This window comes from Carassius carassius, chromosome 46 (assembly GCF_963082965.1).
Source record: "Carassius carassius chromosome 46, fCarCar2.1, whole genome shotgun sequence".
NCBI classification, from domain to species: Eukaryota; Metazoa; Chordata; class Actinopteri; order Cypriniformes; family Cyprinidae; genus Carassius; species Carassius carassius.
Window position 1 is genome coordinate 1,639,404 of NC_081800.1, and position 18,408 is coordinate 1,657,811.

Here is an 18,408-nt window from a genome sequence, read left to right on the forward strand (position 1 = left end):
ATAAACTCATTGGAACCTGATAATATGTCGTGGCCATGAGATATTAATTTGAGGGAACGCCATATTAACTTGTGGGAATGTGCTATTATGTTGTGGCCTCGAGATGCTATGTTGAGGGAACGACATCCATTTCTCATGGCCACGAGTTTAATGGTAAACAAACCTGCGTGACCATAGCAGGTTAGACTATGCGGAACCATAGCCAGATTGAGCATCACGTTGCTATGGATCCCTATGCATCTGGAAGGAGAAGCAGCCTACCCAGCAAGATTCACACCGTCTACCGCAAATCCCCCAATGCGATCAATGAACCAAAACACCCAGCAGGGAAGCCACAGGAGATACACACTGGAAGCCAGTCCGGAAAGCTAAAGTCAAATGGCCAAAAGCCAGTGACAAACACGAAAAGGGAAGTTTTGACCAGAGCCTACACACAGTCCTCCAGAGCTCAATAAGAGGTAGTATAACTGGCAAATTGAACATCTTTAAGGACATTGTCTACGAAGAAGGCAAAGGGAGTTTTGAAGAACTGCTACAGAGAAAGACTCCCTTCAATCAGAGTCGGAGACAGGAAAAGAAATCTTGCAGTTGGTAAAGAAATCCTTCGAAAGGCATGGAGGAAGGCCAGAAGAAGGGCTTGAAGAACCTGTGGGGTCAGATTAGAACTAGACTCATAAAACAGAGGCAAGCAGAGAATATTAGGAGACACAGAAGCCGTAAGGAGAAAGCAAAGTCAAGCTTCTTCCATGACCCTTTTAGGTATGCATGAGGCTTATTGGATGAGAAGAAGAATGGAATGCTGCACAACACTAAACAGGAGCTGGAGGATTTCATCAAAATGCAGAATACTGACAGCTTGAGAGAAAGCTCCCTTGGACTGCCAAGGCATGTCCCTTGCCCACCAGAGCCGCACACGCAGTTCGACACCAATCCTCCAAACTGGTCTGAAATTAAACAGGTTGTGGAATGAGCAAGAGCAGCCTCAGTAGCTGGACTAAATGGCGTACCCTACAAAGTCTTCAAGAACTGTCCCATGGTCCTGAAGCTGTTGTGGAAAATAATGAGTGCTGCCTGGAAATCAAAAGCTATTCCATTAACATGGAGCAAAGCATACACCACCTTCATCCCAAAAGAAAAACACTCCTGCTACATTAGCCAGTTCAGAGGCATTGCTCTTCTAAACGTCGAAGGAAAGATCTTCTGGCAAAGTGAATGACCAGTTACCTCCTGAGCAGTTTACAGCAAATTCTGTCTGGCTGCAAAACGGCACTGACCCAAGGACGTTATGGATGGCATCATGGCCAGGTACTGCGGAAACTAGCTGAAGTCATTGAGGCATGTAGAGTAGAAGCCAACAGGGCCAGGCCAGTAACATTGCAGGGGCTGATCCAGTTTGCGAGGCAAGGGGGTGAGGCACTAAGCAGTACCACAAAGGAGTGGTCCCTGCTGTCACCCGGAGGCAACTAGAGCTGAGAGCTGATATTGATCACCAGCTGAAGTTCTGACAGCAGATCACCATAGGTCTAAACATTTTTAACAGATGATTTGTAAGACATTTTAGATTTTCAGAATCCTGCTCCCATGGCTATATTATGCAGGGAGTACAGCATTCACCTGTGTCTACAAATGTATATACTATCATAGGACCTGATCATTACCTTTTATTCAAACAACTCATATCATATGATGATATTAAATTACCTTTGTATCTCTAACATACTGTAGCAGGATGATAGATTTATAAAACTATATATATATATATATATGAATTCTGAATATAAACTGTCCTTTTAAACTCCTACACAAATGCATGTAATTAAGGTCAGTGATGGGAGATCGCAAGGTTATCTCAATTATTTTTCCTGCTGTGAAAGTGGACTTTGATCCAAAAGTTATCTGTGAGGTTTTTAGCTTTTTCTTTGGATTTACATTATTTTGGATTTAAGGAAGACTGGTTTTGAGTTGGTTCCTCCTGTAGGAAATATTATACTGAATCATTCATGAGGATATCACATTCCCTATCTGACCAAATGCAGAGCACACAACACCCTCAGGACAGAAACAACAATTCCACCGGTCAGGAGCAGCTTACATAGGAGGCTTTCAGATATGATTTCACATTGTTTATAGTTTTTTTACCCAGCAGATGGGGCAACAACATCACATTTGAGCTCTAGTTACCATTGCTGCACAATTGTCAAACCTGTTCTCATAAATGCTGCCACCACAATGGGGACGCATAGAACTGTAACCACTGTAAAACATGTAAAAAGAAGAAAATAATCAACTAACTTGAGACAACCCACATAGCAAACGGTCTTGGCCCACATGTGACCTCTTTCCCATAAACACTAGGGATGTGCACGGATAGTCGAACATTCGAATATTCGTTCTGCTCTAATTAATCGATAAATAAAAATTATATTCGAATTTCGCAAAAAAAAAAAAAAAGTTCACAATAAAACCTAATTTGGTCACTTTCTGTGATTCTCCACGGCATATTTGAAGGTTTATGCAAGCAAAAAATAATTAATGAATGATTAAGGGGCCGTTCACATATCGCGCCTAATAAGGCGTGGAAAAGGCTATGCGCTCCGCTTTCTCCTTCTTTCCAAAGCGCTCGGGCAGAAGCGCTCCTGAGGCGACGCGTTCTCTCCTTGAAGACGCGGAAATTTCAGCAAAGGATAAATGGATTTGCAGCACAAAAAAAATCGCTTGCAGTAGCTCTGCTACTAAATTTATTTCAAAATGGCAATCCATATACAGCTATGATCAGGTGTTCCTTCATCTTGGCTGAGCTTTCATCGTTGTTACAGGAAAGGACGAAGCTGAATGTTTAGTTCTTGTCACATGACCTGCGGTGCGCTTGCGGCATTCTGAAAGTTGAGATGTTTTTAACTCGATGCTGTTCGGAGGCGCCTGGAAAAAACGGGACCGCATCGCGACCGCGTCACTTCCATTATGAGCGCGCATACCGCGCGCCTACATTGAAAATAACGAACTTGAGCATGCAAAAGACGCGATATGTGAACCCCCCTAAAAGAACTGCGGTCTTCTAGTACTTCAAATATGCCGTGGAGAATCACAGAAAGTGATCCAAGAACATTGTTGCAGCATCTCTCAAGCAACGAATAAACATCGCTAACTTGGAGAATGCAGTGAAAACTCCTCTTCTCGCGTCTGCCCTAGACCCTCGGCACAAACATCTCAGGTTTCTCGATGAATACATGAGAAAAGTAAGAAAAAAATTTTTTTTTGAACATTATCAGAACATTTTCCTTGATGCGAGTGGTGCGGATGCAGCCGCCATCACCAACGATGAAGAAGATGAAATGCCCACTTGTCGGAAAAGGCTGAGCCAGTTCTCCAGCGATGATTACAGAGTCCAGCCGAGATGAGGAACAGTTCTTGCTGGAGCCATGTATTCCACCAGATGAGGATCCCATTCAGCGCTTCACAAAACTTATTCTCTCAGCACACCGTTATTTGTGAGTCCTGCCAACGTCTGTGTCGTCAGAGCACGTTTTCTCCGCGGCCGGCCTTATTGTTAACAGACTAAGGAGCCGACTTTCCCCCGATCATGTTTACATGCTCGTATTTCTTAACAAGAACATTTGAAACGATAGAAAAAAAGCAAAAAAGATTTGCTGACAGTTTAAAAGTTAAGTGTAAGCTACATTCTGTACAATAGCCTAATTGCTGCAGGCTGCTTTACGTTTTTTCTTTGTTCACTTTTTTTTTTTTGCTTTTAATCTGTACTTTTGTTTGTTTGCACGCATTGTTAAAGGTTTTCAGCTACAAAACACAATGTGTAATGTTCAAGCTTATTGTGTGTAAGCTTGTTCAAAATGACGAAAACAAATGTTGCTGAAAAATAACGTCTGACTCATTAAACTTAATTTAAATAAACGAATATTCGAATATTCGTTTTTTTGTGAGCTCAAATATTCGAATGTGATATTTGTGGAAAACGCCCATCCCTAGTAAACACTTGAGATACAGGGCAGCTTGTGGATGGAGTTTTTCTGAAGGCTGTCCATGATGTGTGATGTGCTGAAACACCTGACAGAGAAAACAATCTACTGTAGCCTACAGCACCCATTCTATTATACCCCCCCCCCCCCCCCCACACACACACACACACAAAACACTCTTAAGTGCTATCCACTCGAGTGTTCCAGCTGTTTCCTGTCAGTCTGAGTGCTGCTGACACTCAGCTAGACGACTATCACGACTACATGAGGTTCAGCCAGGGAAACCCAGATTCTAATATTACACTGGGAATGAAAATGCACAGCAAACACTCACACTCTCACATACAGATTCATGCACTACAGCACTACTGCATGAGGGCATCACAAAGCCTAACCCCTCTGCTCCTTGCAGCCAATACATTTGGTCTCTGAACCCTGCCCCCTTCGCCTGAGTCCCACCACTCAGCTCTTTTCTCAGAGCCCTACCTCTGTGTTACCATCAGCATCCCACCCCATCTGATCCCAGAGACCTGCCTGCCTCCCAATTATAACAGTGACATTAAAATGTATTTGTTTAGAAGACGCTTGTATCAAAATTGACTTATAAATGAGGAACTTTAAAAGCAAGTTTGGGCAAGTTAATGCGGTTACCACAAACTGATGAATGGGATATAGCTAACAATCACCTGAGATATCAATTTTCATGTAGATTGCAAGGATAAAATAAATCAATCTGAAATTCCAAACGGATTGTTTAATTTTCACTTCACAAAGAGCAGATTAACTGTTTACATCATTTTTTTTAAGCTGCCAACCACTGACAGAATTTTTCACTGCCACTTTTTTTTCAATTGAATATGGGTACATTTTCATAAAAATATACAGATTTTTAACAAAAAGCTGAGAATTTTTTTTTTGCCATTGCGCCATTATTGGTTCAAATTCAAAACAATGATCAAATCATAAATGGAGTAGATTAAATCCTACACCACTTTCTGTTCTGGAATGTCATTCGGTAAAGTTATGCAGTTTTGATTCACATGCTGCTTAATAATTCATTTTATCTGCACCCCAGCAGAGTTGGAGCAGAACTCCTGTCATACAACATCTCCAGGACGCTATGCTCCATATGACTAGTAAGCCAATTCTCAAATAACTGCTATGATGTCTTTTGTTCTACCTGCTTAAATGATAGAAGTACTTGTGCTGTCCAATCTATTAAGACTGTGTCTGTTCCCCAAATAGTGAGGTCAAAATATAAATTTAATGTATGAGCTAGAAAAAATCTGATTGTGATTAAACCAGAAAAATGTAAAATAAATGAACAAAAACAATTTTTAAAGTTTGGGCTCATAATCATTAGATCACTCACACCCAAAGCAGTTATTGTAAATTAAATGACCACAGATAATAGTTTTGATGTACAAACCCGATTCCAAAAAAGTTAGGACACTGTACAAATTGTGAATAAAAACAGAATGCAATGATGTGGACGTTTCAAATTTCAATATATTATTCAGAATACAACATAGATGACATATCAAATGTTTAAACTGAGAAAATGTATAATTTTAAGGGAAAAATAAGTTGATTTTAAATTTCATGGAATCAACACATCTCCAAAAAGTGGCAACCCCTTTTCTTTTTCTGCAAACGTCTGGGGACTGAGGAGACAAGTTGCTCAAGTTTATGAATAGGAATGTTGTCCCATTCTTGTCTAATACAGGCTTCTAGTTGCTCAACTGTCTTAGGTCTTCTTTGTCACATCTTCCTCTTTATGATGCACCAAATGTTTTCTATGGGTGAAAGATCTGGACTGCAGGCTGGCCATTTCAGTACCCGGATCCTTCTTCTACGCAGCCATGATGTTGTAATTGATGCAGTATGTGGCCTGGCATTGTCATGTTGGAAAATGCAAGGTCTTCCCTGAAAGAGACGACGTCTGGATGGGAGCATATGTTGTTCTAGAACTTGGATATACCTTTCAGCATTGATGGTGCCTTTCCAGATGTGTAAGCTGCCCAAGCCACTCGCACTCATGCAACCCCATACCATCAGAGATGCAGGCTTCTGAACTGAGCGCTGATAACAACTTGGGTTGTCCTTGTCCTCTTTAGTCCAGATGACATGGTCCCAGTTTTCCAAAAAGAACTTCACATTTTGATTCGTCCGACCACAGAACAGTTTTCCACTTTGCCACAATCCATTTTAAATGAGCCTTGGCCCAGAGAAAACCCCTGGGCTTCTGGATCATGTTTAGATATGGCTTCTATTTTTTACCTACAGAGTTTTAGCCGGCAACTGTGAATGGCACGGTGGATTGTGTTCACCGACAATGTTTTCTGGAAGTATTCCTGAGCACATGTTGTGATTTCCATTACAGTAGGATTCCTGTATGTGATGCAGTGCCGTCTAAGGGCCCGAAGATCAAGGTCATCCAGTATGGTTTTCTGGCCTTGACCCTTATGGACAGAGATTTTTCCAGATTCTCTGAATCTTTGGATGATATTATGCACTTTTTCTCTGAGAAACTCCTTTCTGATATTGCACCACTATTTTCCGCTGCAGCATTGGGGGAATTGGTGATCCTCTGCCCATCTTGACTTCTGTGAGACACTGCCACTCTGAGAGGTGCTTTTTATTCCCAATCATGTTGTCAATTGACCTAATAAGTTGCAAAATGGTCCTCCAGCTGTTCCTTATATGTACATTTAACTTTTCCGGCCTCTTATTGCTACCTGTCCCAGCATTTTTGGAATGTGTAGCTCTCATGAAATCCAAAATAAGCCAATATTTGGCATGACAATGTCTCACTTTCAACATTTGATATGTTATCTATATTCTATTGTGAATAAAATATAAGTTTATGAGATTTGTAAACTATTCCATCTCTCTCAAGAAAGAAACTTGTAGTCTTGAGAGCAAATGGAGAAAAACTTACTTGGACGTTTTGAGAATTGCGTAGAAAACCAATATGTCCAGCTATTTAAATATTCCCTCACAGTTTAACAGTAATGACTTTATGAATTTCTTGACTGATGAAATAGATAAAATCAGAAATACAATAACAATGTAGATTCTACAGAGTCTAATACTTCAGTTTCATCCATCACACCCAAAGATAAACTGCAGTGCTTTACAACTATAAGACAGGAAGAGCTAAATAAACTTATCACTGTATCTAAACCAACAACATGTTTATTAGATCCTGTGCCCACTAAATTACTGAAAGAGTTGTTTACCTGTAGCCGAAGAACCGCTTCTCAATATTATTAACTCGTCATTATCTTTAGGTCACGTCCCAAAACCATTCACACACAAGGAAGCCACAACTAGATCCTAATGAATTGGCAAATAACAGGCCCATTTCAAATCTTCCATTTATATCTAAAATTTTAGAAAAAGTTGTTTGCTCAATTGTGTTCCTTCCTGCAAAAACATGATCTGTATGAAGAATTTCAGTCAGGTTTCAGGCCCTACCATAGCACAGAAACTGCACTTGTTAAAATTACAAATGACTTGCTTCTTGCATCAGATCAAGGCTGCATCTCATTGCTAGTTTTACTGCGTTCAACACCATAGATCATGACATACTCATAGATTGATTACAAAACTATACAGGTATTCAAGGACAGGCTTTAAAATGGTTTAGATTCTACCTGTCCGATCACTACCATTTTGTTTATTTAAATGGGGAGTCATCTCACCAGTAAAATATGAAGTGCCACAAGAAACTGTCCTAGGTCCTCTGCTATTTTCAATATACACTGTACATGTTGCCCCTTGGTAATATTATTAATACGGGATTAGTTTCCACTGTTATGCTGATGATACCCAACTATATATCTCAAAGAGACCAGATGAAACTTCTAAATTATCTAAACAGAGTGTGTTAAAAATTTAAAAGATTGGATGACCAATGATTTTCTTATATTAAATTCAAATAAAACAGAGATATTACTTATTGGACCAAAAAACAGTTCACAGAATCTTGTAGATTACAATTTGCAACTAGACGGATGTACTGCTACTTCTTCTACAGTCAAAAATCTGGGTGTTATATTAGACAGCAACTTGTCTTTTGTAAACCATATTTCCCAAGTTACAAAAAAAGCATTCTTCCATCTTAGAAACATTGCCAAGCTACGAAACATGTTACCTGTTTCTGATGCAGAAATGCTAGTTCATGCATTCATGACCTCTAGACTGGACTATTGTAATCCACTTCTAGGTGGTTGTCCTGCATCTTCAATAAACAAGCAAAAGGTAGTGCAAAATGCAGCGGCTAGAGTCCTTACCAGGTCAAGAAAATATGACCATATGACCCCAATTCTACAGGCAAAGTATAACAAAGCTGATTTTCAATGCACTAACGTCAACGTCAACGTTTATCAGACTATTATTATCGGTTCAATAAATAGAAAAGAGAGGCACACTCATATCCCGGGCAGCACACATGAGCTCAAAGAAGACCACTGATGTCAGCCAAAGACACAAGCACCTTCAACTCAACAATCAGACGCCAGTACTGAATGATCCATGAGCTGCTGTCACACTCCACAGTGTGCTGTCCAAATCCGCTGCAGGTTGAGACAGTCAGTAAATAAGTAATGCTGTCTGCTGTCTCAGATGAGTAGATTGAGTTATCTGAGGTCTCCAGTGTCATGCTGAATCTCTGCTGAGAGTTTTTTCTCACAAACATCATCTACTTCACAGAAATTCTAATTCAAATGGAGTTTTTGCTTTAATTTGCTTCACAAACAAAGTCAGATTAAATTAATACAAAAACATCAGTATGAACGTATCTCTTTCCCATATTCATTTAATATTTTCCCAGTGGGGGAATGTAGACTGGTAAAATATCTACAAAATAAAATAAATAAAATTATATTTTTGTATTTTATTATTGCCTTTTTTAGAACCATTAATATTTATTTTGATAAAAGTTAAGACAACCCTGCACACAAGTTTTCATTACTGTAGTCAAAAGATATAATTCTAATTAAATATGATGTAAAAATATAATTTTAAGAATATGTTGAAATCTGCAATCTGTTGTGGTTTTGTTTTCTATTTTGTGCTTTATTCTGTGTTCACATACCATTGGACTGGTTCTGAAGGATGTTTAAGAACTACAAACACAAATTAAAAGCATTAAAAGAAAACTACAAACATGGTGGATGTTCGCAACCAACGGTTTTAAACGCATCATTATGCAAAAAATATGAGGATATGAGCATTCACTGCATAAAGACCCACAGTGTTCGGCAGATCAATGTGCTACATGTTTCTCTCCAATATGGTAGTAAATTAAATGAAATGAAATGTGGAAAATGTGAACTGTGAAAAGATGATTGACTGACCAGTCTACTGTGCGACAGAGAGGCAATTGTATGACGTGATAGTATGTCCCAAAGCTTGCCTACTCAAAAATGTGTACTTTTTCTTCACCAAAAGAGTACACACTTTAAGGGCATAGTATAAGTAGGGGGGTGTCGCTGTTGGACAGTGTTTTCTCTACTTCCTGTTTGCCTTCTGTAGCTAATCGTAGCTCCGTGTAGCTGTTTTTATTTTATTTTTTCTCTAGAATCTTTATCTTACTATCACTCTCTGTTTTTTAAAGTGATAAAATATAACTTAATTCACACCATATTTCTGATATTATCGATCAATCTTATCAGATTAATTTTGATCGTTCACTTTTATTTTATATCCGTGAGTGCAGTACACCTGCAAAGCGTTAGCACTCGTTAGCTTGTCATTAGCGTTTTCATTCGTTTTTTTTTTCTCCTCTCCTCTCTCTCGGGTGACAGTGAGGCAGCGTAGTCGTGGGTCAAAACACCGCTCTTCTGTTCCGATCAAAACATTAAACAGGTTCTTCCCACTCAGTGATGCACCCACTGAGAAACCTGATGAAAGTGCTCTAGTTATTGGTGATTCTATTGTACGGAACGTGGATATAGAGACACCAGCCACCATAGTCAAATGTTTACTGGGAGCCAGAGCGCCTGATGGCAAATTTAAAAGTGCTGGCTAATGCTAAACGTAAATACAGTAAGATTGTTATTCATGCCAGCGCTAATGATGTTCGACTTCGCCAGTCGGAGATCACTAAAAATAACATTAAAGAGGTGTGTGAACACTGTAATATGCTCTGGTCCCCTCCCTGCTTACCGTGGTGATGAGATGCATAGCAGATTGTCATCACTCAATGGCTGGATGTCTAAGTGGTGCCCACAGAATAACATATGTTTCATAGACAATTGGACGAGCTTTTGGGGCAGACCTGACCTGTTGAAAAGAGATGGTCTTCATCCCTCCTGGGGTGGCGCCACTCTTCTCTCTAGAAATATGGCAAATAGTCTTAGAGTTTTTACTTGACTAACTGGGGCCCAGGTCAGGAAGCAGACAGACTGGCTAAACCGACCGTCTGCTAGCTGCCTCCCGTCACAGAGGTCAGTTAATTCTCAGCACATAGAGACTCTTTCACCTAGATATCACACTATAGAGACTGTGTCTGTTCCCCGAACTAGAAAATACAAAAAACGTCCAAACCAAGTTAAGATTAACAATTTAATTGAGGTTCAACAAATAAAAAACAGATGCAATATGGATAAACAAATGATAAAGCTTGGCTTATTGAATATCAGATCCCTTTCTACGAAAACACTTTTTGTAAATAATATGATCACTGATCATAATATAGATGTACTCTGTTTGACAGAAACCTGGCTAAAACCTGATGATTACATTATTTTAAATGAGTCCACCCCCCAAGATTACTGTTATAAACATGAGCCGCTTCTAAAAGGCAAAGGGGGAGGTGTTGCTTTAATTTATAACAACGTTTTCAGGATTTCTCAGAGGGCAGGCTTCAAGTATAACTCGTTTGAAGTAATGGTGCTTCATATAACATTATCCAGAGAAACAAATGTTAATGATAAATCCCCTGTTATGTTTGTACTGGCTACTGTATACAGGCCACCAGGGCACCATACAGACTTTATTAAAGAGTTTGGTGATTTTACATCCGAGTTAGTTCTGGCTGCAGATAAAGTTTTAATAGTTGGTGATTTTAATATCCATGTTGAAAATGAAAAAGATGCATTGGGATCAGCATTTATAGACATTCTGAACTCTATTGGGGTTAGACAAAACGTTTCAGGACCTACTCATTGTCGAAATCATACTATAGATTTAATACTGTCACATGGAATTGATGTTGATAGTGTTGAAATTATTCAGCCAAGTGATGATATCTCAGATCATTATTTAGTTCTGTGCAAACTTCATATAGCCAAAATTGTAAATTCTACTTCTTGTTATAAGTATGGAAGAACCATCACTTCTACCACAAAAGACTGCGTTTTAAGTTATCTTCCTGATGTATCCAAATTCCTTAGCATATCCAAAACCTCAGAACAACTTGACGATGTAACAGAAACTATGGACTCTCTCTTATCTAGCACTTTAAATACAGTTGCTCCTTTACGCTTAAGGAAGGTTAAGGAAAACAGTTTGACACCATGGTATAATGAGCATACTCGCACCCTAAAGAGAGCAGCCCGAAAAATGGAGCGCAGCTGGAGGAAAACAAAACTAGAGGTATTTCGTATTGCTTGGCGGGAAAGTAATCTATCCTACAGAAAAGTATTAAAAACTGCTAGTTCTGATTACTTTTCTTCTCTTTTAGAAGAAAACAAACATAACCCCAGGTATTTATTCAATACAGTGGCTAAATTAACGAAAAATAAAGCCTCAACAAGTGTTGACATTTCCCAACACCACAGCAGTAATGACTTTATGAACTACTTTACTTCTAAAATCGATACTATTAGAGATAAAATTGCAACCATTCAGCCGACAGCTACAGTATCGCATCAGACAGTGCACTATAGACCCCCTGAGGAACAGTTCCACTCATTCTCTACTATAGGAGAGGAAGAATTGTATAAACTTGTTAAATCATCTAAACAAACAACATGTTTGTTAGACCCTATACCATCTAAGCTCCTAAAAGAGGTGCTTCCAGAAGTCATAGATCCTCTTCTGACTATTATTAATTCCTCATTGTCATTAGGATATGTCCCCAAAACCTTCAAACTGGCTGTTATTAACCCTCTGGAGTCGATTAACGCGGATACGCGTTTTGAGTCATTTTCTCCTGATAACCCCGAAAAGAACTTAAATTACACTTTCAGTTTTAATCATACAGATAAGAGCAATACATCAATCAAATCTGTAAAGGGTCTACTTTTTTTTGGATACAGACATAATAACAACAAAACTTTGTGCACTTATAAAATAAAGATAACAAACAAGGTGTGCTGTCTGCAGCCTTTGTCTGCGCTGATCTTCATAAAAAAAACCACAACTTGACCCCAAAGAACTAGTTAATTATAGATAAATCTCGAATCTACCTTCTCTGTCCAAGATACTAGAAAAGGTGGTATCCTCACAATTATATTCCTTCTTAGAGAAAAATGGTATATGTGAGGATTTCCAATCAGGATTTAGACCGTATCATAGTACTGAGACTGCTCTCCTTAGAGTTACAAATGATCTGCTCTTATCATCTGATCGTGGGTGTATCTCTCTATTAGTTTTATTGGATCTTAGTGCTGCGTTTGACACAATTGACCACAACATTCTTTTGCATAGACTTGAACACTTTGTTGGCATCAATGGAAGTGCATTAGCATGGTTTAAATTGTACTTATATGACCGCCATCAGTTCGTAGCAGTGAATAAAGATGTATCATATCGATCACAAGTGCAGTATGGAGTACCTCAAGGCTCCGTACTAGGGCCGCTACTCTTCACGCTTTATATGTTACCCTTGGGAGATATCATCAGGAAACATGGTGTTAGCTTTCACTGTTATGCTGATGATACTCAGCTCTATATTTCTTCGCGGCCCGGTGAAACACACCAATTTGAAAAACTAATGGAATGCATAGTCGATATAAAAAAACTGGATGACGAGTAATTTCTTGCTGCTAAATTCCGAAAAAAACAGAGGTGTTAATTATAGGACCTAAAAACTCTGCTTGTAATAACCTAGAACACTGTCTAAGACTTGATGGTTGCTCTGTCAATTCTTAGTCATCAGTTAGGAACCTAGGTGTGCTATTTGATCGCAATCTTTCCTTAGAAAGCCACGTTTTTAGCATTTGTAAAACTGCATTTTTCCATCTCAAAAATATATCTAAATTACGGCCTATGCTCTCAATGTCAAATGCAGGAATGCTAATCCATGCATTTATGACCTCAAGGTTAGACTATTGTAATGCTTTATTGGGTTAAATTACAGCTAGTCCAAAATGCAGCAGCAAGAGTTCTTACTAGAACCAGGAAGTATGACCATATTAGCCCGGTCCTGTCAACACTGCACTGGCTACCTATCAAACATCGTATAGATTTTAAAATATTGCTTATTACTTATAAAGCCCTGAGTTGTTTTGCACCTCAGTATTTGAATGAGCTCTTTTTACATTACATTACATTACATCTCAGAACTCAGGCAATTTGATAATACCTAGAATATCAAAATCAACTGCGGGTGGCAGATCCTTTTCCTATTTGGCGCCTAAACTCTGGAATAACCTACCTAACATTGTTCGGGAGGCAGACACACTCTTGCAGTTTAAATCTAGATTAAAGACCCATTTCTTTAACCTGGCTTACACATAACATACTAATATGCTTTTAATATCCAAATCCCTTAAAGGATTTTTAGGCTGCATTAATTAGGTAAACCGGAACCGGAAACACTTCTCATAACACCCTATGTACTTGCTACATCATTAGAAGAATGGCATCTACGCTAATATTTGTCTGTTTCTCTCTTATTCCGAGGTCACTGTAGCCACCAGATCCAATCTGTATCCAGATCAGAGGGTCACTGCAGTCACCCAGATCCAGTACGTATCCAGACCAGATGGTGGATCAGCACCTAGAAAGGACCTCTACTGCCCTGAAAGACAGCGGAGACCAGGACAACTAGAGCCCCAGATACAGATCCCCTGTAAAGACCTTGTCTCAGAAGACCACCAGGACAAGACCACAGGAAACAGATGATTCTTCTGCACAATCTGACTTTGCTGCAGCCTGGAATTGAACTACTGGTTTCGTCTGGTCAGAGAAGAACTGGCCCCCCAACTGAGCCCTCTTTTCTCCCAAGGTTTTTTTCTCCATTCTGTCACCGATGGAGTTTCGGTTCCTTGCCGCTGTCACCTCTGGCTTGCTTAGTTGGGGTCACTTCATCTACAGCGATATCGTTGACTTGATTGCAAATAAATGCACAGACACTATTAACTGAACAGAGATGACATCAATGAATTCAATGATGAACTGCCTTTAACTATCATTTTGCATTATTGACACACTGTTTTCCTAATGAATGTTGTTCAGTTGCTTTGACGCAATGTATTTTGTTTAACGCGCTATATAAATAAAGGTGACATGACTTGACTTGACATTGGGACACAGCACTATAGTCTCTGTCATAAACCCTCTTGTCTCTCACCTTTGTCTCATTTCTGTGGTTAGTTCCCAAGTCTGGTCTTGTACTATATCGCGTACCTTGTCAGTGTCGTGCACTTACTTGGCCATTTGTTGTAATAAACAGAAAAGTATGTTCAAGCACCAGCAAAACACTGCGTACAGATATATTATTTGAGAGAAGCAGTAAATCAGCAGAAGTTAAAAGCAGCACATAAGTGTATTTATTTCTTGTCTCAGCATTTAGCGCATTTGTCATTGCTATGAAACACTTGTTTTTTTTACAGTGTGGAGCATCCTGAAATCTTGTTGGTCTCGTATTGTATCGCATACCTTGTCAGTGTCATGAGCTTGCTAGGCCATTTGTTTTGATAAAAAGGAAAGTGTGTCCAGCTGAATTAAATTTGCCTATTGCCCTTCATGTGTGAAGACTGAAGAGTGTAAAGACCATTGACTCCACCATTGACTCAGTTTTTATAACCAATTCTTATTGTGTTTCCAGATCCCTACTATCACTATCACTCGCATGCCATGCATCACACACTGTAGGCAGCACAATCCTAACAACCTGCACACTTTGCCTATGTCTACTAATAAACTTCTATATTTTTCTATTTGGTCGCTGGACTTGCTAGTCTGCTCTAAACAAAGCAGATTTTATATCTTCTTTTACAAGTCATTCAAGACTAAACTTCATGGCCCTAACAGAGACATGGATCAAACCAGAAGACAATGCTACACCCGCAGCATTCTCCAATAATTTCTCTTTATCCCACTACCCCCGTCTCACTGGAAAAGGTAGAGGTACTGGTCTGCTTATCTCTAATGGTTGGAAATTTAATCCTTTAGCATCTCTGAGTATCAACAGCTCCTTTGAATCACATTCAGCCACTATTACCCACCCTCTTAAAATCCATTTTATAGTTGTCGACCTCCAGGGCCACTAGGTTACTTTGTGTAAGAATTAGATGTGCTGCTCTAAAATTTTCCTGAGGATGGTTCTGCTTGGAGACTTCAGCATCCACCTTGATAAACCTCAGGCTGCAGATTTCCACACTCTGTTTGCCTCTTTTGATCTCAAGAGAGTGTTAACTACTGCTACTCACAAATCAGGCAACCAACTGAACCTTATTTACACATGACACTGCTCCACTGATCATGTACTGGTTACTCCTATGCACACCTAAGATCACGTCCTCCTCATTCCTAACCTAAACATGGTTCCTGACACAACACAATAGAGCTGAAGATCGGGCTTAATTTATATAATTTTATATATTATATAAAGCAAAGTCTGAGATGTGGAAAAGTTTTGACCATGTTTATCATGATAATAATGAGCCAGTGGGTTATATTGCTGGATGCACCATCAGTGAGAGCAGGAACGCGCTGGAGCCATCTACAGTGGATTCATTAATTTTCCTCCACAAAAACATGTAGGCCTAGCCTAATCTTGGTGAGTAAAGTTTTTTCAAATGATAACTTCAATTTTATGTGCCCTCCAGAAGTTTGCGCTCTGCAAGTGAACGACGCCTTGTGGTGCCATCCCAATGAGGTTCAAAATCACTCTCACTGACCTTTTCCTGGACTGTGCCCAGCTGGTGGAATGACCTCCCAATCTCAATCCGAACAGCTGAGTCTTTACTCATTTTCAAAATCTAAAGACTCATCTTTTTCGCCAGCACTTAACCAACTAATACTACCACTTACCTTTTCTTTTTTTGTCTAAAAAAACAAAACAAAAAAACAACAACCTGGCTACGTGTTCCGTACTAGACTAAGTGAGACTTGTCATGGCACTTGTATACTGTTGTTGTTCTCTTGTTGGTCTGATTGCTTCTATTGTTCTCATTTGTAAGTCACTTTGGATAAAAGTGCCTGCTATATGATTAAATGTAAATGTAACTAAATATTAATTTAGTCTTAAATGCATAATGTAGACAGAGTATATAGGCTAATGTTGGCATTATTCTTTTATTAAATTTCAGCTGCTAGTGGCGAAGAAAATCCAGAGAAGCCTTTATCTTTAACTAATTTCATTTTTGCAAAATACTATAATAAATAAATAAATAATAAACCATTTACAAAGGTTTAAAATGACTGATTTACTAACCATAACCAGCTGAAAACAGTGCCTAAACAGCTATTGGTATATTGGTTAACATTAACCAGTAGCCCACATGGTCAAGGTGACATTAGCTGAAAAGTCATTTTGATTAATTAATTTGAAACACAAAACAACTCACAATGTCTGTTCAATTTAAATTATGCTTGGGTCAATACAGAATTATTTTGAGAGCATGCAAAATGTTTTTAATTGACAAGCAACTCACACTTACCTTTTGAAAAATGTGCTATTAGGCTGTAGGCACAAAAACTGCCAGTAATCCAAACACAGAGCTTTAAATCTTGACATTTTCAGGGTTAAACAGTCAGTTATATGGCAAAATGATCAACCTCCATTTTCACCTGAGAATCACAAGCCAAAGATTCATGCAGCAGATGAACATCAATGTGCATTTAACAAGATGACTGCAGGTCTTGCAATGCTGCAATGAGTCTGAGTCCAAATACTCATGGCAGTCCAACAGTCCAGCTTTCTGCTTTCTCCTGCATCTGTGAAGAACCCAAAGCATCCTGAAGAGCTCACTGCCAAACCCTGTACACTGTGTATCCAGGAGGAGATTCCTACAGCATTCAGCCTTTTTGATAAGGAAACCAGGTCAGCTCAAGATCCATTCTCACTGCATCAGCTTCAGCCTCTACACATATAGATCCAGCAAACACCAGAGAATGGAGTCTCTGACATGCATATCAGCATATATATCAGATTGACATGCATTTACTGGCTATAAGAGTGAACTTCCAGAGTACAGTTGCTCCTTGTTGCAGGATTTTCCTCAACTCTTCTCTACGAGTCCATTTCAGCCACTGCATCCATGAAGAGATTTCCACCTATATATGCTGAATGCCGGTTGCCTGGCAACAACATCACTACTAAACTTGCAAATGGTTTGCTGACAATACTCTGTTGGTTCAGCTGTCAGAGGGGAGGGACTCCCTCATCCTCAATACTATGATGTCATGTACATAAAACACAGTGTATATTCATTCTACTGCATTGACAAATAGTGTGCTCTTGCAGCAAATAGAGACATGTAAAGCAGCTTTTCTCACCAGATCCATCAGTAAGGCTCAAGTACTCCTCCAAATGGCCATTATTACAATGATTCACAACAGAAGCAGTTTGAGAAACATAGAGCATTTCATTTGATATTGGTGTGATTGGCTGAGAGACATTTTGACATGTTGATAATGAAAACGATGCATTGGGATCAGCATTTATAGACATTCTGAACTCTATTGGTGTTAGACAACACGTTTCAGGACCTACTCATTGTCGAAATCATACTCTAGATTTAATACTGTCACATGGAATTGATGTTGATGGTGTTGAAATTATTCAGCCAAGTGATGATATCTCAGATCATTATTTAGTTCTTTGCTAAATTCATATAGCCAAAATTGTAAATTCTACTTCTTGTTACAAGTATGGAAGAACCATCACTTCTAACACAAAAGACTGCTTTTTAAGTTATCTTCCTGATGTATCCAAATTCCTTAGCATATCCAAAACCTCAGAACAACTTGATGATGTAACAGAAACTATGGACTCTCTCTTTTCTAGCACTTTAAATAAAGTTGCTCCTTTACGCTTAAGGAAGGTTAAGGAAAACAGTTTGACACCATGGTATAATGAGCATACTCGCACCCTAAAGAGAGCAGCCCGAAAAATGGAGCGCAGCTGGAGGAAAACAAAACTAGAGGTATTTCGTATTGCTTGGCGGGAAAGTAACATATCCTACAGAAAAGCATTAAAAACTGCTAGATCCGATTACTTTTCTTCTCTTTTAGAAGAAAACAAACATAA

General features: G+C 39.1%; 1 protein-coding gene across 4 annotated transcripts in view; it reads right to left on the reverse strand.

Annotated features, from left to right (window-relative positions):
- LOC132129747 (IQ motif and SEC7 domain-containing protein 1-like) overlaps positions 1 to 18,408 on the reverse strand; it is a 144,733-nt gene that overhangs the window by 50,673 nt on the left and 75,652 nt on the right. Inside the window, exon 1 of one of the 4 annotated variants that reach the window (XM_059541466.1) lies at positions 16,817 to 17,245. The exons of the other annotated variants lie outside the window; for them this stretch is intronic. Within the exon in view, the coding sequence (XP_059397449.1) occupies positions 16,817 to 16,893 (77 nt within the window). The 5' untranslated portion in view covers positions 16,894 to 17,245. Of the gene's footprint in view, positions 1 to 16,816; positions 17,246 to 18,408 lie in introns of those variants that run through there. 4 annotated transcript variants of the gene reach the window in all.